General features: G+C 37.5%; 1 protein-coding gene across 5 annotated transcripts in view; it reads right to left on the bottom strand.

Moving 5' to 3' along the window:
* Positions 1 to 2,031: 2,031 nt before the first annotated feature.
* LOC306869960 (F-BAR domain only protein 2-like) overlaps positions 2,032 to 20,997 on the bottom strand; it is a 51,780-nt gene continuing 32,814 nt past the window's right edge. The window contains exons 14-30 of one of the 5 annotated variants that reach the window (XM_079416940.1): positions 20,802 to 20,977; positions 17,424 to 17,448; positions 15,055 to 15,099; positions 14,390 to 14,435; positions 14,202 to 14,287; positions 11,217 to 11,294; positions 9,832 to 10,353; positions 8,788 to 8,903; positions 8,540 to 8,669; positions 8,134 to 8,193; positions 7,619 to 7,730; positions 7,212 to 7,367; positions 6,205 to 6,337; positions 5,832 to 6,031; positions 5,139 to 5,203; positions 2,650 to 2,814; positions 2,032 to 2,511 (exon numbers count right to left, since the gene is read on the bottom strand). In XM_079416940.1, the coding sequence (XP_079273066.1) occupies positions 2,489 to 2,511; positions 2,650 to 2,814; positions 5,139 to 5,203; positions 5,832 to 6,031; positions 6,205 to 6,337; positions 7,212 to 7,367; positions 7,619 to 7,730; positions 8,134 to 8,193; positions 8,540 to 8,669; positions 8,788 to 8,903; positions 9,832 to 10,353; positions 11,217 to 11,294; positions 14,202 to 14,287; positions 14,390 to 14,435; positions 15,055 to 15,099; positions 17,424 to 17,448; positions 20,802 to 20,977 (2,138 nt within the window). In that variant the 3' untranslated portion in view covers positions 2,032 to 2,488. The remainder of the gene's footprint in view (positions 2,512 to 2,649; positions 2,815 to 5,138; positions 5,204 to 5,831; positions 6,032 to 6,204; positions 6,338 to 7,211; positions 7,368 to 7,618; positions 7,731 to 8,133; positions 8,194 to 8,539; positions 8,670 to 8,787; positions 8,904 to 9,831; positions 10,354 to 11,216; positions 11,295 to 14,201; positions 14,288 to 14,389; positions 14,436 to 15,054; positions 15,100 to 17,423; positions 17,449 to 20,801; positions 20,978 to 20,997) is intronic. The other 4 variants (XM_079416936.1, XM_079416937.1, XM_079416938.1 and 1 more) reach the window with 4 other exon arrangements.

A 20,997-nucleotide genomic window follows, 5' to 3' on the forward strand; every position in this document is an offset into this window, starting at 1 on the left:
ATGTCAATATTAGCTGGTGAAATTAATGCATATAGAAAAAAAATCCAAACATCAAGTTCTCTCTCAAATGACTCAAAAAGCTGCTCATTTTAACCGTAATCGTGATAAAAGAGGAGGTATTGCTGATGGGAAATTGAGCTGTTTTTTGAAGGAAACGTAGCTTAATTTCTATTTTCTTAATAATAGATCTATGCAAACAAAGAAGACAGACAAGTTAGCATTCTGTAGTATTTCTTATATTTCAATAGATTTATATATTACACATTTATTACTGACACAGAGCATCATAAAGCAGAGATACATGGCAGAAATATTTGTAAAAATTTACATTAGGTGGTTAAAAAAAAAAAAAATTTAAATGCTCCAAAATGACTTTGAATATTGACGTGGCTGTAGAGGCAGCAAGAGCCAGCTCGCTAACGACACAATTAGTTCATATTCACTTAAAGAAGCCAATATCGTATTGTTCTCGGATGCTACATTGACCAGGATGTTCACCAGTTGATTTCTGCCTCTGTTTTGACACCAACACCACATTTTATACTAAATACAAGTGAATTAAAATCCCAAATATTAAAAATGGTACATAAAGACAGTGATGATTCTGAATATAAAATCTTTATGTTGTTACTTCACAAAACTGTTACTGCTATCGAAGAGACAAAAAAAGTTCCTGGTGAAAACAATTCTAAAGAACGTCATTGTTTTCAGATTCATCCTTCATTTAGTGTTTTTCATTTTAAGGTATAAATGGTGTTGGCTATCGCTGGGATTGGGGTAGCCCTTGGAGACGTGGTCAAGGCAAATAGCCCTTGTATGGGGACAGACCCCCTTAAAGCACTGTATCACCACTGGGTTCCAGCAAAAAAAAAAGAAGAAGAAAATCTCAAAATGAAGAAATCTCTGTGGCAGTTGGACCCTGCACACATTTAAACTTCCACCGGCTCATTGCATCATTGTGCTTTTTTATTTGTATTTGGCAAACTTGCTCAAAGCAAAAAAGATCATTTGAGCCATAATTTTAAGAAACGAATGCGTTCAGGTTATTATTAACATTAAACATTCAAAAACAGACGTGACGGCACATTTGGTGAAAACATAAACACACAGTGTCCCTTACATTTATCTAAAAATTGGTAGTCTGTTGTTATTCAACTACACTAGAAAGTGTGCATGCTTGTAATTCATCTTGATATGCTAATATTCACAATATTTTGGTCTGTTTATCAACAAGGATCTCTCCAAATGGTCAGGTCGGTGTTTGTAATTAGAATTTTCTCACAGTGAAAATTTTCCATTTTGGTATCATTTCTGCAAACATCTATAAGGCATTACAGAAAACACCTGGACGACGTCTAAAACGGGAACAGCACATTCCTTTACAGTGAACTGTTTAGGTAAAACACTCTAAAGGGGTATGAAGGACAAAGGCTAAAGTTTAGGCAGTGTTTTCCCTTCAGGAAGCATAAAGAACTGAACTGGCACTTCAAAAATTTAGAAAGAGGAAAAGTCATAATATAAAAAAGGGGGAAACATGGGTCTTTTAGACTTAAACATGCTAATTGTCCTGTATAATTATTTTAAGTAACAAACAAGAGGCACTGAGGTCAGTGGATAAGTTTCCTTTAGCTGTTAAGCAAGACACGACTAACCAGTAGGCTGTCTTGACAATGTTAAAATGGCACTAAACTTTAAAAACAATCCATAAATGCAATTTTGAATGCTTAAACTTTCATTGCACATCTATAATGAAAAATACAACTGAAAGAAAAAAATCAAACGAAAAAAAAAAAAAAAATCTAAATTCATCAGACGAATTTTCAATGCTCAGTTATGGAAAAGAGCACGGACAAGAAGTAAGGCTTTCTTGTGAGAATTAAGTGATATATTGCTGAGGCTTTTCTACTGTCTCTCCTTTTTTCCTTGTTTTTTTCCACATTTTGTTCTCCTCATTGTAATTGTGAATTACATTTGGGTGAATACAAATGGAGAAATGAATGCTCAACAAATCCAGAAAGATTGTTAGTGCAGTTGCCTAGATATGTTGTATGTTTATACACATATAATTCATATTACAAATTGTTAACTATACATGTCAAAATAACAAACACTACCGTTCTGACTTTATAAAAGTCTGAATTGATCGAAAAGTATCAAAGATTAATGATTTCATTCGGCAATATCCTGACATTCCTCATTTTTTCTTTTCTTTTTTTTTTATTTGTCTTTGTACACAGTGTTTGATATTCAGTGCTACGTTAATATAGTATCAAAATCTCCAGAAGGTGCTTCACTGGAACTGGATCGTTCAGAACGTGGAAAGGAAACAGAAGCACGAGAGGCCTTCACCCAGACAGCTCTCTTTTTCCATCCCCCCCTAACGATCCTCCATAAATATCATTGTGAATCAGTGACAGAATTAATGAATGAACAGAAATTAACCTCCAGATTCCCTGCTTTTGAGAGCGGACCGGGCTCTGCTCAGATCTCAGCAGTCAGCCATATAGCGGCCTGTGAATGTACACAAACATAAGTCTTTGTCAATGACAAAACTACATACTTGTGCATATGTTGAGAATGTGTTGAAACCTAAACTGTTATAATAACTTCTGTAAATGTGGCTTTGGTGAAGTCTAAAGTCATTCTTACCAGTGGCAAATCTCTTCTTATTGAGGGAGAGACGGTACCCGGAGCCGACCAGTTCCATATCTACACCAGACAGAGTGCTGCCTTCACTGAAGAACTGAACAGCCAGGGTGGCAGGGATGGATGGACCATCAGACAGCTCAAACTTTGCTCTCAAAGAACCAGAGCCTGACACACACACAAACATAGTCAATAATATTGAAATACTCTGTGCCACATGATCTTTTAATATCTACAACATAATGTAGAAAATACAGAATAACAGCTTTCTGAAAACAATTTTTGACCTTTTTGCATTGATATTTCTAATCGTCTATAAAATTCTTATGGGAAATAAGAAACAATACTATTGTGCACTTACTCACAAGCTTAGAGTTTGCTATTAAAAGGGTCATATTATGAAAAATTTAATATTCCATGATCATATGAAATAAAAGGTTATTGTAGTAATTTTCAAAATTCCGCCCCAGTTTTTTTTAAACACCTCATTCTGTACTTCTGGGGCAGTTAAAAGCTATTTTGTACTTAAATAGGTTCATGTAGACACACACACTTGTTTCGCTATCCTTGTGGGGACTTCCCTAGGCGTAATGGTTTTCTGCTGTACAGACCGTATATTCTATTGCCCTACACCAACCCTACACCTAAACTTAGCCCTCACAGGAGACTTTTTGCATTTTTAGATTTTCAAAAAACTTCATTCTGTGTGATTTATAAGCTTGTTTACCCGTGGGGTCCTCAATTTAGGTCCCCACCGTGACACAAGTCCCCATGAGTCTGTGTGTATTCAGGTTTAAGTCCCCACCGGAATATACAGGTGCTGGTCATAAAATTAGAATATCATGAAAAAGTTGATTTATTTCAGTAATACCATTCAAAACGTGAAACTTGTATATTAGATTCATTCATTACACACAGATTGATATATTTCAAATATTTCCTTTAATTTTGATGATTATAACTGACAACTAATGAAAGTCCCAAATTCAGTGTTCCAGAAAATTAGAATATTGTGAAAATGTTCAATATTGAAGACCCCTGGTGCCACACTCTAATCAGCTAATTAACTCAAAACACCTGCAAAAGCCTTTAAATGGTCTCTCAGTCTAGTTCTGTAGGCTACACAATCATGGGAAGACTGCTGACTTGACAGTTGTCCAAAAGACGACCATTGACACCTTGCACAAGGAGGGCAAGACACAAAAGGTCATCGCTAAAGAGGCTGGCTGTTCACAGAGCTCTGTGTCCAAGCGCATTAATAGAGAGGCGAAGGGAAGGACAAGATGTGGTAGAAAAAAGTGTACAAGCAATAGGGATAACCGCAGCCTGGAGAGGATTGTGAAACAAAACCCATTCAAAAATGTGGGGGAGATTCACAAAGAGTGGACTGCAGCTGGAGTCAGTGCTTCAAGAACCACCACACACAGACGTATGCAAGACATGGGTTTCAGCTGTCCCATTCCTTGTGTCAAGCCACTCTTGAACAAGAGACAGCGTCAGAAGCGTCTTGACTGGACTGCTGCTGAGTGGTCCAAAGTTATGTTCTCTGATGAAAGTAAATTTTGCAATTCCTTTGGAAATCAAGGTCCCAGAGTCTGGAGGAAGAGAGGAGAGGCACATAATCCATGTTGCTTGAGGTCCAGTGTAAAGTTTCCACAGTCATTGATGGTTTGGGGTGCCATGTCATCTGCTGGTGTTGGTCCATTGTGTTTTCTGAGGTCCAAGGTCAACGCAGCCGTCTACCAGGAAGTTTTAGAGCACTTCATGCTTCCTGCTGCTGACCAACTTTATGGAGATGCAGATTTCATTTTCCAACAGGACTTGGCACCTGCACACACTGCCAAAGCTACCAGTACCTGGTTTAAGGACCATGGTATCCCTGTTCTTGATTGGCCAGCAAACTCGCCTGACCTTAACCCCATAGAAAACCTATGGGGTATTGTGAAGAGAAAGATGCAATACGCCAGACCCAACAATTCAGAAGAGCTGAAGGCCACTATCAGAGCAACATGGGCTCTCATAACACCTGAGCAGTGCCACAGACTGATCGACTCCATGCCACGCCGCATTGCTGCAGTAATCCAGGCCAAAGGAGCCCCAACTAAATATTGAGTGCTGTACATGCTCATACTTTTCATGTTCATACTTTTCAGTTGGCCAACATTTCTAAAAATATTTTTTTTTGCATTGGTCTTAATTGATATTCAAATTTTCTGAGATACTGAATTTGGGACTTTCATTAGTTGTCAGTTATAATCATCAAAATTAAAGGAAATAAACATTTGAAATATATCAGTCTGTGTGTAATTAATGAATCTAATATACAAGTTTCACTTTTTGAATGGTATTACTGAAATAAATAAACTTTTTCATGATAATCTAATTTTATGACCAGCACCTGTATAAACACAAAAAAACACACACACACACAAATGATATATTATATTTGTTACACTAATTATATATATATATATATATATATTTGTTCTTACCTTCATTTTCAGACTTGTCAGAGATATCACTCAGTTTCCATAATGATTTACTCTGTTCTGCGTTCCTAATTAAAACAGTAACAATCATGTGGTTAAAGTGACTCTATGATAATGTACACCACTGTTTATCAGTTTGGTGTTAGTAAGATTAATGCTTTTATTTAGCAAGGGTGCATTAAATTGGTCAAAAGTGACAGTAAAGACGTTTACATTTTTTCAAATAAATGGTATTCTTTTTAATTTTCTGATCAACAAAGAATGCTGAAAAAAAAAGTATTTTGTTTGCCACAAAAATATTATGCAGCACAACTCTTTTCATCACGTGACACTGAAGACTGGAGTAATGATGCTGAAAATTCAGCTTTGCGATCTCAGTAGTAAATTACATCTTAAAATATATTAAATAAAAAGCGTTTTTTAAAAATTTGAAAATATAGTACAATATTAGAGTTTTTACTGAATTTTTAATAAAAATAAATGTAGCGTCTCTGAACATAAGAGACTTCTTAAAAAAAAAATAAAAAAAAAAATTATATATATTATATATATATAAAACCAACCCCAAACTTTTTAACGGTAGTGTATATTTTGTATATAACTTAAATATTACAGTGATTAGGTCCATACACAGTGTTTTTATCACAAGCTATATAAAGTGTTTGTATATTTTTGTGCCTACTCCCTCCAACTCACCAGATGGCATTGGGAAGTGACTGCATGTTTGTGACGCCGCCATTGACGGACGCTAACACCTGTACATTGGTGAGAGCTGCGGGGGGCTGCATGGACTCTGGGTTGTATCGGTAGTCCACTCGCAGGTCTGTAGTACTAGGAGTGCACTTCCAATACACCACAAGGTTCAGAGGAGTTGACTGAATCCCATTTGAACATACCTGAGAAAGGAAGGCCAAAGGATCTTTGCTTACCCATCAATAATCAGGCACTAAATATCAACAGTAAACATGCAAGTATACTAGAACAGCTAGTACTAACATGCTTTACTTGTATGTTTTTTGAAGAATTCATGGACAAACTATCCCAAAGATACCAATGAAAAACTACAAACCTGGTACTTTAAGATGTCCACGTTGTAATAGGATGCAGCAGGGTTCTGCTCAGAGCTCTTCCTGAGGTACGCTGTCAGTGCAGGCATGTTCAGCCAAAAGTCTTTAGTGTTTGTGTCGCTCTGGGAGGAGTCACTGGAGTCACACACACACACACACACACACACACACACACACACACACACACATACATACATAGAGAAAACACTATTAAGAGCTCAATAATTCATTGCTGCGTGTCATTGTAGCAGCATGGAACAACTAACCTTACTGCAGCAGCTCAACTATTAAATCACAAATCCCTCCTGATTTGATTAGTCATGCCTGGGAGCTGCTGGCACGAACTCGCACAACAACAAGAAGGATGTGGACAAGTGAGAGCAGCGGGAGTTTATCTTGAGCACTTGATGCTAATATGTGACCCTGGACCAGAAAACCAGTCTTAAGTAGCATGGGTATATTTGCAGCAATGGCCAACAATACATTGAATGGGTCAAAATTATTATATTTGTCTTTTATGCCAAAAATCATTAGGATATTAAGTAAAGATCATGTTCCATGAAGATATTTTGTAAATTTCCTACCGTAGACATATCAAAACTTAATTTTTGAATAGTAATATGCATTGATAAAAACTTCATTTGGACAACTTTAAAGGCGATTTTCTCAATATTTAGATTTTTCTGCACCCTCAGATTCCAGATTTTCAAATAGTTGTATCCAAATATTGTCCGATTCTAACAAACCATACATCAATGGAAACCTTTCGGATGATGTATAAATCTCAGTTTCAAAAAAGAAACATTTCCGAGATGCTGCAATTTTATAAACTGAGATACATGCTTTATAAGGATTCAGTCCAAAAGAACAACATTTATTCGAAATATAAATCTTCTGAACATTAAAATGTCTTTACTGTCACTTTTGATCAATTTAATGCAACCTTTCCAAAAAAAACCTAAAATACTGACCCAATGGTAGTGTAACACAAGCAGAAACACAAACTCACCTGTGCAGTAATTGCTGGTTGGGCATGATTTGGTCTAATCTGCTAGTGTTTGAGAGCTTGAAGCTGAGTAAAGCAGGAGACGGAGTAGACGTGAAAATCTTGATGATGCCACTGGGGAAGGACAGGGTCATGTCTCCTGTGATCTTCACAATGCACCTAAAATTACATTTGAGGATTTTCAAAAATCATTTTACAGAGATCACACTCAGAGCTGAGCATACATCACCTGATCAATTAGTATTCACGAATAAATTATTTTAGAATATTATCCAATTATTTTCTAAACCTGTATTAATTGTATTACTCTTTGACGTTTCTAGGCATGGAGATCACAACAGTACAACTCTCTCTGTCAAGTGTGTGTAAAGTCTGTACGTTCTTAGCAGGACAGATGATGTGAAACTCACTTGCTGGGATCTGCGCCTTTGAAATAGGCATTAACTGATTCTGTGAAAGCTACTGCAATGGGCAATGCATCCTGGGAAGCCAGTGTCACTGGACTGGGCCCACGAGATGTTCCTAAGAAAAGAAGAGAAAAAACATTTAAAAACAGACATGCAAGTATGAATCAAAAATAGTAGGAGGAATGTGATTGAGTTCAGACAATTCAAACCTTCGCAGTGACAAACACTAAAAGATCAACAGGTAAAATGAAAAGACATCTTTGAGCAATTTCTACCAAGCATCCTCATCAGCCACAATACAACACAGCAGTGCAATAGTCAGTTTTCTGATTAGAGATCATCCACATTAGTTTGAGGCAAGTAAAATCCACTGAAGATCAAATGGCGTGTTACAGAATGGGAATAGGGTGTGGTTTAGCAGATGGGGCAATGCAGTTGGTTGATCAAGGACAGATGATCATTCATGAGTTTGTTAGTAAGTTAGAACAAAATGTTCTTCTGGGTTCTTTCCACTGTACCTGCAGGAGTCTCACATCTCTTCTCAAATGTAGGCAGTTTTCCCAAGAACAGATCATCCTCTTAATTCAAAATGAAAGGAAGGAAGCCACAAAGAGAAAGAAAAACAGGCCGAGAGTACAGCCCAACAGTGAAGGGTGAGGATGGAGTGATCTGGTAAGCGATGTGTTGACCATATAATGAAATAAAAAGTGTAGAACATTATTTTTGCATGTTAGCTTTCCTCAGATGTGGACACGAGCAAAAAAAAACATTTTTGGAAAAATAAAAATCTTCAACAAATAACCCAATACATATGAATTTTATTGTTATTTTATTGTGAATGCGGATGATGTGAATGCAGATTTTGTGTGGCCGCTTGTGTTCATCTTAATGTGCATATATGAGTGTGTGAAACCGAAGACTCACCGACAGTTGGTGTGTTGCTGGTGCTCAAGGAGGTGTTGGAGCTGAGAGAGGAGGAGCTCTCGGCACGAGCCAGAGAAGAAGCGGGAGGAGGGCTGGAGTTGGACATCTTAGGAGGGCTGAATGGTCGGCCCTGCAGAAAATAATTAACTGATTAATAATTCACTGCATTCAATCTTCATTTAGTTTGGGTTCAGTCCATATAATATAGCCTGGGTGAGGCAGAATCAGGGAATATCTTCTTTACTCACAGCCTCATTAATGCCCGTCAGTTTGCCTGCAGGCAGTTTGGGCCGGGATAATGGTCTTGGAGGCGGGACAATGGTTGCTGTGCCCAGGGGAGTGGTTGGCCTGTTTGGAGGTGGTACTGTGCCAAAAACAAAAAAAATAAAATAAAGTTGTTCACAAATGTTAGAACCACAAGACGTACAAAAAAGGGGAAAATACGGAAGTAGCACACTCGGAGCATGATTAAAACCATAAATGCAAAATGTCAAAATGTTGCTATACTAGGTTTGACATCATACAGTCTTGCAAAAACAAGCTAACAGTCAAATCTAAAGATTACACCTAATGCACATGCAAGGGCCAACGTCACAATATAAACAAATTATAAATTATGGACAAACATAAAGTGAATACAGAAAAAAAGTATAAAAAACTAAATCAAGTAAAGAAGGAAAAGAAACATCTGCACCTTTTAAACCATCTTAGTCATACGGTTTTGAAATGAGAAAAAGCTGGATATGAATTTTCGGACATATTTGCATCAAGACACTTTGGCAGGTGAACCAAAAAAAAAAGTAAAACCACATTTTCTTACTGTATCCAGGTAAAGAAAATGCTTTATTTAAATCAATAATCAATGCAGAAAGTGCAAAAAAAATAAATAGATTTTCATATTAAATTGAGTAACTTTACTGAGAACAAAAAGAAAAAGAAATTAAATTAAACTTGGGCCAAACATTTTCTTACTGCATCCAGCTAAACAGTAATTATGATTATGATGGCTTACAGGTTTGTTACATTTGTATTATTTAAATCAATTATTAATGCACAAAATGCAAAAATAAAATATACATTTTCACCAATCAAAAAAATGTCAAATAAAATTCCAACTGGGGGAGAAAAAAAACACATAAATAAAAACCAAATCCATCAAATCAGTTAAAATAAATTAAAACAAGTTACACAAAAAAAATAGGTTTGTTAAATGCACAGTACACATATCTCACTGTCATGTAGCCACAGGACAGTGTTTGAACATGCTTAGAACTCTCATTCCTCAATATTACCATCCTGCATGGGTCGAACTGGTGCTCCCGTTAGACAGGGGGCACTCTCCTCTCTCCCAAAGCTGCCAAATGGGTCAGCAGGCTCTCTGGAGAAAAGCTTGGGCTGTTGAGAAACGGGCACGGACAGAGGCCTTGCTGGTTGATGGGACAGTCCACGACATGGCAAAAAGGCATCATTAAAGGCAATCCATTGGCTCTGGGCCCAGGATGAAAGTGCGTCTGGACCACTGACGGGAGCACTGAGAGGGGGCTTGTGGGTAGCATAGTCCTTAGGAGCAGTCTGCAGGGCTGGAGGCACACTCATAGCTCGAGCTGGGCCAGGGTGGAAGGGAGCAACAGCCTCATCAGGGAGCCCCCAAGGAGAGGTGGAGGGAGGAGAGGAGAGAACAGGGAAGGGTGGAGTGCACGGCTTGGCAAGACGGGCAGGAGGAGGGAGTTTGGAGGGAAGGGAAAAAGCAAGAGCCTCGGTAACCTCAAGACTGACTGCTGAAGGAGAGGTGGGCTCCGACTGTAAATCCACTTCTGTTACAGGGGTCATCAGAGAGAAAAGAGTAATGCACGGTTGTAAAAAAATACACCACATACTGACAGGCATGTTGAAAAGACTACATGGAGAAAGTGAAAAGATAGGAAAAAGCACAGAAGATCTAATCTGAATATGGAATACAGCTCTATATTTCACATAACAACATAAAAAAAAAAGTGTCATATTTTAAACCAAAACTAGGAAAAACAGACATTTTAAATGAGGCAGTATCAGCGAAAATGATCAAAATATAGAAAAAGATACAATTCAAAATAAATCATAAGTATACAATTATTTAAAAAAAGTATAAGTACAAATGACATTTTTTAAATAAAACAATACTATAAGTGTGAATAAAAAATAACGGTCAAAATACTGTAGAATCCCACTGAAATATGGACTTTTAAAGATCCCTAAAAAACATATAACAAGACAACCCGGTGATCAAAAGCAATCGATCAGCTAAACTTCATGCACCTCTGTCAGTCACAAACTAAATAAAACACTGTTACATAAATGAGTTAAAAATATTTAAAATGACATAACATGGTTAAAAGGTCTGAGTCAATGTGTAAATTCTGTACTCACTCTTATGTTGCTTCAGACCTGTATGACTTTTTTTCATGAGATTGAGTAATTACATTTACGTGAACTTTCCTAAAAGCACAATGAAGTGTGGCTCTGTTGAAAGTATTTATATTCACAGATACATCTCTTAGAAATATTAGGGGTGAGTTCGAGCAAAACATTCCAATCGTCATTCACATTTTTGCATATTTTGAGCCATTAGGGTCAGAGTCTGTTATAGAAAGGAGTTTTATTCTGACAATCAAACCGCAAGCATGGGCAAAAGCATTACCTGGGTCTTCAAAAACCTCATCATTTAACTGCAGTGGGAGAGATGTAGGGAAAGATGCTAAGAAGAGAGAAGCCAGGTCTAAGAAACAAAAAAGCGTTGAACAAATACAAAAAAAGAATGAGAAAATAAAGGAAATCAATATAAAGAAGGCTCAACTAAAACACATGAAAGAAACAACACTAATCAAAAGCCAAACAGCACAATAGCTAACAGCAAGTGCAATACTTCGCTATGTTACTCACTATATCCTCTTCACTGCTCTTTTTGTTCCTTTGCCAGGTCAGACCCATAACAAGATCATGTTTGACAATGTCTGTGACATGGGAACTCCAAACTCCGCCCTCTGACCTCTGAAGGTGCCAATTAACTCTGGATTATGATTGGCCCTCGCAGCTAAGGTCAGAGCTTGAATGACGGCTTGGCTTTTTTTAGTGACTGCATTGAGTGGCTTAGCAAGAAAAGCACTCACTTGTTTGCAATCGAATATAACATTCACACTAGAATTTACCTATATAATTAAAAAGTCGAACTCGAAAATATTTTCTATTAATACAACGTACTGTAAATTCAGTGAAAATTTACTTTGGGTTAAGACAACTATTAACTGCGCCATTCTCCAAGATATAGAAGCTCCTAATTCCCAGATGTAAAAAAAAAAATAACATTTAATTTCAACAGTCAAGGTCAAGAGCTAAGGAGAGCATGAGGGAGCACACGGCATAACACAGGGGGCTTTTTTTTGTAACACAAGCGCATATTTTTGTGTAAATGGCGTAATTTGTGTTAAGAAATTCAATTATCAGTAAACAACTGAGATATATTTTTAAAAAGCCCATTCTGTAATTCCAAAATGTAAAAAATAAAAAAATGAACCCGCAATTTAAAAACAAACAACAACAAAATTTCCCATGACATTCATAAAAGATTTCATACTAAAGCAGAGGACAGACTGAGTGAGATATGAAGTCGCTGTGGGATACCAGGGTTTCCGTGACAACAGTAGCCTGAGCAAGCTCTCTAGAGGAGACTGTTGTGGACTGGAAAAGCCCAGACACTTTCACCAGCCTGTAAGCATCATCAATAATGAAGGAGGTCAGACCTAAGACAAGCCTCCCAGAGGCTGGGGGATGGAGGGGTGAATGACTTACGAGTGTCTGCCTGTACAGTGTGTGTGTGTGTGTGTGTGTGGTCAATGAAGAATGTTCTGACTTCATCGCTGTCAAGCTGAACTCATTGAGCAGCTGACCCTGAGACATGTTTTAAATATAAATAATACTTGTAAATATGTGTGTGTGTGACATACAGTTGTGTTCAAAATAATAGCAGTGTGTTAAAAAAAGCGAGTAAAGCTCAAAACCCTTATAACTTTTACTTCAATACACACAAATGCATTGGGAACATTGCACATTCTATTCTAAATCAAAACGAAGAAACATTTAGCAAATTTGTTATTTCTTTACAGAAAGTGAAGAAAAGGAATATTAGGTTGTTAAAAAAAAATAAGTGTCTGCATTTTTCTTTACAAAGTCAAACATTTACTGTATAAACAGAGAAAAGCTCGAAGATTTAGCTTTCTTGTGAATGACTGAACTAACATTTAGTTGTATAGCCACTGTTTCTGAGAACTGCTTCACATTTGTGTTGCATGGATTCAACCAAATTCTGGCACCTGTGAACAGGTATTCCAGCCCAGGACGATTGCACTACATACCACAATTCCTCTACATTTCTTGGTTTTGCCTCAGAAACAGCATTTTTGATGTCACCCCACAAGTTTTCTATTGGATTAAGGTCTGGAGATTGGGCTGGCCACTCCATAACGTTAATCTTGTTGGTCTGGAACCAAGATGCTGCTCGCTTACTGGTGTGTTTGGGGCTGTTGTCTTGTTAAAACGACCATTTCAAGGGTATTTCCTCTTTGGCATAAGGCAACATAACCTCTTTAAGTATTTCAATGTATTCAAATGGATCCCTGGAATGCGATAAATAGGCCCAACACGTAGTATGAGAAACATGCACATATCATGATGCTTGCGCCAACATGCTTCACTGTCTTCACAGTGTACTGTGGCTTGAATTCAGTGTTTGGGGGTCATCTAACAAACTGTCTGCGGCCCCTAGACCCAAAAAGAATAATCTTGCTTCATCAGTCCACAAAATGTTGCGCCATTTCTCTTTAGGCCAGTCGTTGTGTTCTTTGGCAAATTGTAACCTCTTCATTTTTTCAACATTGGGACTTTGCGGGGGCTTCTTGCCGATAGCTTGGCTTCACAAAGGCGTCACAAAGTACTCAGGTAATTTTAGACTTTCTTTGATCACTCTGGAGCTGATCATTGGCTGAGTCTTTGCCATTTTGGCTATTCTTTGATCCATTTGAATGGTAGTTTTCCGTTTTCTTCCACATCTTTCGGGTTGTGGTTGCCATTTTAAAGCATTTGATCTGAGCAGCCTATCATTTTCTGCACTTCTTTATATGTTTTCCCCTCTCAACTTTTTAATTAAAGTACGCTATTCTTTTGAACAATGTCTGGAACGACCCATTTTACTCATACTAGTACATTTGCTGCCTTCGTACCTTAAATAAGGGCCACTTGTTTGACACCAGTTTTTCCACCAAATGATTTTCCTCCCTAATTAAACTCCACAGTGCTATTATTTTGAACACGTCCTTTTCAATTAATTATTAAATTACACAGAATCCACAGCATGCATGTCAGGTCTGTTGGTTTTCTATTATTCTACCACACCTACTAGTAAAATATCTGCCATGTAGAAATATAATTTCTACCAAAAACAGTAATTGATCTGGTTAGTGATGTTGGACTGATATTATTTTGTACACAACTGTATGTGTGTGTATATATTACACACACACACACACAAGTACAGTATACAGTACATACATATAAACATGACATGCTGTTTTGTAGAGTTTAAGTAAGATATAACACCTTGGATTTGGAATTATAAATGGTGTCTAGTTACCTGATGAGTGGGGTATAGAGGAGCTGGAGCTGGTGCTGGTCGGGCCAAATGGATCCAAAGACAGTAGGTCATTATTGGCTAATCTACTGTTTGAAGGAAAAAAACATGACAGTTGTACAACAAAGTGAATAATTGGTTACAATGTTTCCCAAATAAAGTGACAGGGACAACAGCAAAACTTATCTTACTCATTAAAGGATGTCTGCGGTGTCTTGGATCGTGCCAGTTCATCACCTGTAAAACAATGAGAAAACACACAAATGAGTCATGGGGCAACTCTTCAGGCTTCATGATCTAGAAGCAGTTGCAAGAAAACCCTTAAATTAAACAAAGAAATCACTTCGCAAATATAAAGGTTTCCTTAACTTTTTAATTAAGAGTTCTTACAACTGGGCATTGCTCATTAGGCCTTCATTTAAAATGCAACTCATGTGTTTCATGAATTAAAAAGGACATTAACAAATTAAATACTAGATAGTTAAGAGAAAAGATATTGTGACCATGAAGTGCCATGTCAGGTGGTTTAAAACTGGTAGTAAATTGAGTACTACATGAGACACATGTTCTTGCAACCCCATTTATCACAGGTCAAGCATCAAATACATACATTTAAAATTACATGCTATAAATGTTCAGCACATTTTAAATGGTACATATTTGAGATCATATCCCAAAGACATACAGTATATTATACACAACAAATGACAGTGTTAAAAGACAACAGATTAAATTAGTTACCAAGAATGGTAAATTTGGGACAAATAATGAATTTTGTAGAATTTTTTTTATTAGCTTCAATGGAATCCCTCATTCCCACCAACACAAATGCAGCTACGATACACTCAGCACTCACCTGACTTTGGTTTTATAGCAGGAAATGTTTGTTGTCGTGTCATTCCTACAGCAAGTATGTGTGAGATCCACATTTACAATAACATTCAGTACTGAATATTCTTTAGCTTATTCTAAGTTGCCCAGGTGCCGTATAAGTTATATATATATATTTTACACAGTGGTGTGAAAAAGTTTTTTTTTTTTTACTGTTTTTTTGCATGTTTGTCACATTTTAATGTTTCAGATCATCAAACAAATTTAAGTATTAATCAAAGATAACAAGTAAACGCAACATGCCGTTTTTAAATGAAGGTTTTTTTTTTAAAACTTCCCAGGAGTGGCCGGCCGACCAAAATTACCCCAAGAGCGCAGCGACCACTCATCCAAGAGGTCACAAAAGACCCCACAACAACATCTAAAGAACTGCAGGCCTCACTTGCCTCAGTTAAGGTCAGTGTTCATGACTCCACCATAAGAAAGAGACTGGGCAAAAATGGCCTGCGTGGCAGAGCTCCAAGACGAAAACCGCTGCTGAGCAAAAAGAACATAAAGGCTCGTCTCCTTTTGCCAGAAAACATCTTGATGATCCCCAAGACTTTTGGGAAAATACTCTGTGGACTGACGAGACAAAAGTAGAACTTTTTGGAAGGTGTGTGTCCCATTACATCTGGCGTAAAAGTAACACAGCATTTCAGAAAAAGAACATCATAGCAACAGTAAAATATGGTGGTGGTAGTGTGATGGTCTGGGGCTGTTTTGCTGCTTCAGGACCTGGAAGACTTGCTGTGATAAATGAACCATGAATTCAGCTGTCTACCAAAAAATCTTGAAGGACAATGTCCGGCCATCTGTTCCTGACCTCAAGCTGAAGCGAACTTGGGTTCTGCAGCAGGACAATGATCCAAAACACACCAGCAAATCCACCTCTGAATGGCTGAAGAACAACAAAATGAAGACTTTGGAGTGGCCTAGTCAAAGTCCTGACCTGAATCCTATTGAGATGCTGTGGCATGACCTTAAAAAGGCGGTTCATGCTCGAAAACCCTCCAATGTGGCTGAATTACAACAATTCTGCCAAGATGAGTGGGCCAAAATTCCTCCACAGTGCTGTAACAGACTCATTGCAAGTTATCGCAAACGCTTGATTGCAGTTGTTGCTGCTAAGGGTGTCCCAACCAGTTATTAGGTTTAGGGGGCAAGCACTTTTTCACACAGGGCCATGTGGGTTTAGATTATCTTTGATTAATATTTAAGTTTGTTTGATGATCTGAAACATTAAAGTGTGACAAACATGCAAAAAGAAAAAAAAATAAATAAATAAAAATCAGGAAGGGGGCCAACACTTTTTCACACCACTGTGTATATATATTTTTTTTTTTTTTTTTTTTTTTTTTATTATGGTATCAATTGATTTACCATTTAGAATACCTTTTGCAGTCATCCAATGTTCACTAAAATTCTTTAAAAATCGAAATAATTTAACACTGTTAAAAGTATTCTTTAATAAATCTCAAAATAAACATCTATATGTCATGATGTCTAAAGAGATTTCTTTAGTGTTTGATTTATTTATTTAACAAAATAGTATCACATTTTAATATTGGCCATTTATCAGTTATATGCCATAACCTGAAAATGACATTTTGGCTCGACACCAATAAGCCATAAAATCAGTTTGTAAAAATAAATTAAACATGGTTCCTTTAAAACCTATAAACAGAATACTTTTTCAACTATCTATCTTTTGTGATTCCTGAAATAGCATCTTGGTGTGATTTCAGATAAAACATAACATCTGTTGGATTAAAGGACTTATTGGATGAAATTATCTGCCATATCTTATTTTCAGCACGTGCAAGAATTTTGCGGTAAATGCGCTCTTTGATGTAATGTTTACTGTTCCAGTGCAAGAAAAACAAAACATTTATACTGTAAGCTCAATTGCTGTCTTATGGATTTAAAGTATGTAAAATTTTCCTGGGAGGTTGAAATCGTCGCTCTTGATGTGAGAACATGCCACAGTGTAAACACTACATTCTGGCATGCATCTGTGTTCATTTAAGCCACAATTTACTGGAAAAAAAATTAAAATTATGATGGATAGAAAAACATAAACACACAATTAAGCAGTTAATCTTGCTCATGGCTTAAGGAGGCAATGCTGTGCTACTCAGATGAGGAAAAAAATGGAGATGATGTTTATTTTCTCATGGGATGAGTTGGCTTTGGAGGGGTCACCAGAGCGAGATGAAGGAGGCTTGACGAGAAACGTCACGGCCAAGAAAAACTAAAAAGAGAAGTCAAAATGGCAGGCGCTCTCCAGAGCCAAACCTTCAGAGTGACATAGGGATGGAAGGAGGATGAAAAAAAAAAGAGAGGAATACTCACTGGATTGGTTCTTCTTCATATGAACCTGGAAATGAAAACAGGCTTTTATTAATGAGAGTGAGAGGAGTTATGAAAACAGCAGAAGACATGAAGTGCTTCATCCCCACATTCGCTCAATAGATATTGGCCTCACAGGACGACACGCGCACACACACGCACACACACACACACACACACACACACACACACACACACAAAGAAGAACAGCCAGAGAACCACTCTATTGAGATTACATATTCAAACCATAAGTTCTGCATCAATATTCTACAAGCAGTCTAAACACGAGAAAATGAGTGGCAGAGAATCCAACCAAATTCACTACCGGAATAGTTTTGAGGCTGAGAAATGTCAACAAGAGTCAACTAGCAAAACGGCAACAAATGCACAAAGATGGGAAGGCTTGGTTTATTGTGTATTCAAAGTGACTCATATGCAGCATCTCTGCCCGAAACTCTGTCAGAGGGGATGGAAAGAAATCTCACTTATTTTTGGTGCGTTTCGTTTTCAAAAGAAACACATCAGAAAATCAACGTATGGACCATAAATGTAACTAAATGGTAAACCGTGAAGGAAAAACTGTGGAAACACAAATAAAACACACACATGCATACAAATAGACATACATGCATAGAGAAAAGTGAAGGCAGGGTTTAGTCCCATAGGCAGAGATTGGCAAATGTGTTCAATTACAGCGCCCAGGCCACACACCCGCCAACGAAAAAGAGAGCGAGAGCACACATGAAGGGGAAAGAGAGACAACAGAAGACTAGGGGAAATGGAAATGGAAAGCTCAATAATACCAATAATCTACAACAGATGACATGGCATTCGTCATCACCTAGATTTCCTGACTTAACCAAAACTACCATAAAACATATCCGCCAAACAAAAAACATATCCGCCAAACAAACAGGGCTATGAAAAGAAATGAGACTGAGAGTGAAAGGAAACACAACTCTGATATGAGACACAAAGACAAAGTGTGGAAAACGGAGTTTTTGAGATGTGTAAATATTTCAGAGGTTAATCCGAGTCATTACTAAGCACATTTGGGGCAAGGGAGAAAGCTCAAGCCTGGTGAAATGAAGGATGAAGAGCCTCTCTAAAAGATGTGTTAATCCATCTCAAACAGAGATGGCAGCGAAGGTGTCTAAAGAAAACTGTCGCCCCGGCTGTGCTCACCGAAAACACAAGCTGGCACTTGTGAGGATGTGTTATTGCAGAAATACATCACTCTGTCATTTCAAAGTGTCACAACGAGATGAGGAGCGAGGGATGCGGAGAGAGAACGTAAAACACACAAAAGGGTGAAACTGAGCAGTGGGACAGATGAAATCTTGGACAAAGAGAAATCACAGTTACAAACGATGTTACTGATAACTAACCTAACCAATTTGTTTTTATTCTGTCCATAACACAGGTAGGCTAATATTTGTATTGGCTGATAAACATTAGCCCACCTGTGTTATGGACAGAATTCAAAAGTTTGGTAAAAACGTTCAATGTTTTTTTGAACGAAGGCTGCATTTATTTGATCAAAAATACAGTAAAACCGTAATATTGTGAAAAAATCGTTACAATTTAAAAATTCTATTTTCTATTTTAATTTGTGTGATGTGATGCAAAGCTCAGTTTTTAAGCAGCCATTACTTTCGTCTTTAGTGTCCCATGATCTTTCAGAAATCATTCTAATATGCTGATTTGATGCTCAAAAGATATTTCGCATTATTATGATTAGTGCATTAAAAGTAGAGAGACTAATCTATCTTTCCAGTGTTGATGCCGCGCTCTCTCCTGTTGCGGTCTCTGACATTGAAATTAGCTGATAATGAATACAATGCAGCGCATATCTATTGCTTTCATTGATGTTAAATTTGCATATAGCGTGGGTATCGAAGAACGGTTTTATATCTGTTTTGCGAAGACACATTTATGTGGCCAAGTGTAAATGGAAACGTTTTAACAAATCAGATGGATATCCGATCAGAGAAAACGCATGAAGAGACCAGGTGTAAACAGGTGTACAAATTGAATAAATTACGGTAACAATATTGAATATTAATAATCAGAACAAGCACATATTACTAGCTGGCCTCACAGCTGCTAAAAAGATGATCGCATTAAGATGGAAACCTCCTCATTCTCTTTCCGCAAAATGCTGGACTCTCACATGTCTGGATGTAATTTTTTTTAAACTGTCTACTGCTCGAGTAAACAGTGCAAATGAAAAGACCCTTTCTAGTTGGCACACTGTTGCAGAGTCACTGAAAACTTGGTTGAGATGATCTCTTCTCTTTACCTGTATTTTAAGCTGGTTTAATTGAAGTTCCTGAATATGAGTAATTCCCCTATGTGTATGTGTACCCCTTATTTTATTTAAATTTATTTATTTGTATTATTCATTTATTTCTTAATAACTGTTAATTTTGTATCAATGTATATATTTAATATGCACGTGTATACACAATTTTATACACCCTTTGGTTGTTTGAAATGCTTTGTGATATGTTGTTGTTATTTTCTTTATAATAAATATCTGATCACAAAAAAAACATTGGTCGGCTTAAAATAATTAAACTAAACTTTTCTTTTATGGACACAGCTCTTGCTTTCATGAGCCTTTGTGTGTGTGTGTGTGTGTGAGCGCGTTTACCTACGTGATCTTACTCATTAGAAACAGAGTCCCTTCCATGCTTCCTGTGGTGAGATTTCAGGCAGGAAGTTGCATGGGTTTGTTTACCAACAGCACACACACACAGCTGGTCCACAGGCTCACAGTGTGTGCAGGAGGAACTGCTTGACCACACAACTGTACACGTGCACACACACACACGCACATGTTTCATTTATAACATTAAATGAAACACTAGCAGGTCATCTTTGTGTGGCGTCACCATTTATATGATATTGCGACTAACAAAAACAAAGACAAAAACTTGAAATGAATTACATATTCATTCCCTCACTGGAAAATGCTAACGTCCATTGGGCCAATACAATATTATTTTCAAAGAGCTAGTTAAATCCTTATAATGACCACAGGTGTGTAACAAACACACACACACACACAAACAATACAATTGCACTCAGGCGCACAAATCAGGCTTTAACTCATCTCTATGGACTGTCTGTAAATATCATAATCAAATAGTGCCCTCTAGTGACTGCTGGGCCAACGGAGGTTTTTGGGGGAAGAGATGAAGTGTGGGAAGCAGAAACATGACTGTAAATTACATCAACCAATCACAAGTCTCTTTGCTGGCAGTGTACAATCACCCTTTATAGAGGGAGACCAGCTTGCATTATTCTGTGCATGAATGAATGTGAATGTAAGGATCTTTACACTTGGTGTGTGTGCTGGTGTGAGGCGTCTCTTACGGCAGGGGTGGGCGAGAGCGTGATGTTTCCAATGGAGGCCTTCAGCTCGTCGATGGTAGCTTTGTTCTGGTGTGTGCCGTTGTTTGTCTGCACGGGCTTGATCTGGACGTGGAATTTTCTTGGCTCGTCCTCATCTTCTGAGTCACTGGATGAATAGAAGGAGTTCTCTTTGGCATGTGATCAAAACCGTTAAGGA

This window comes from Barbus barbus, assembly GCF_936440315.1.
Source record: "Barbus barbus genome assembly, chromosome: 5".
Classification (NCBI taxonomy): Eukaryota; Metazoa; Chordata; class Actinopteri; order Cypriniformes; family Cyprinidae; genus Barbus; species Barbus barbus.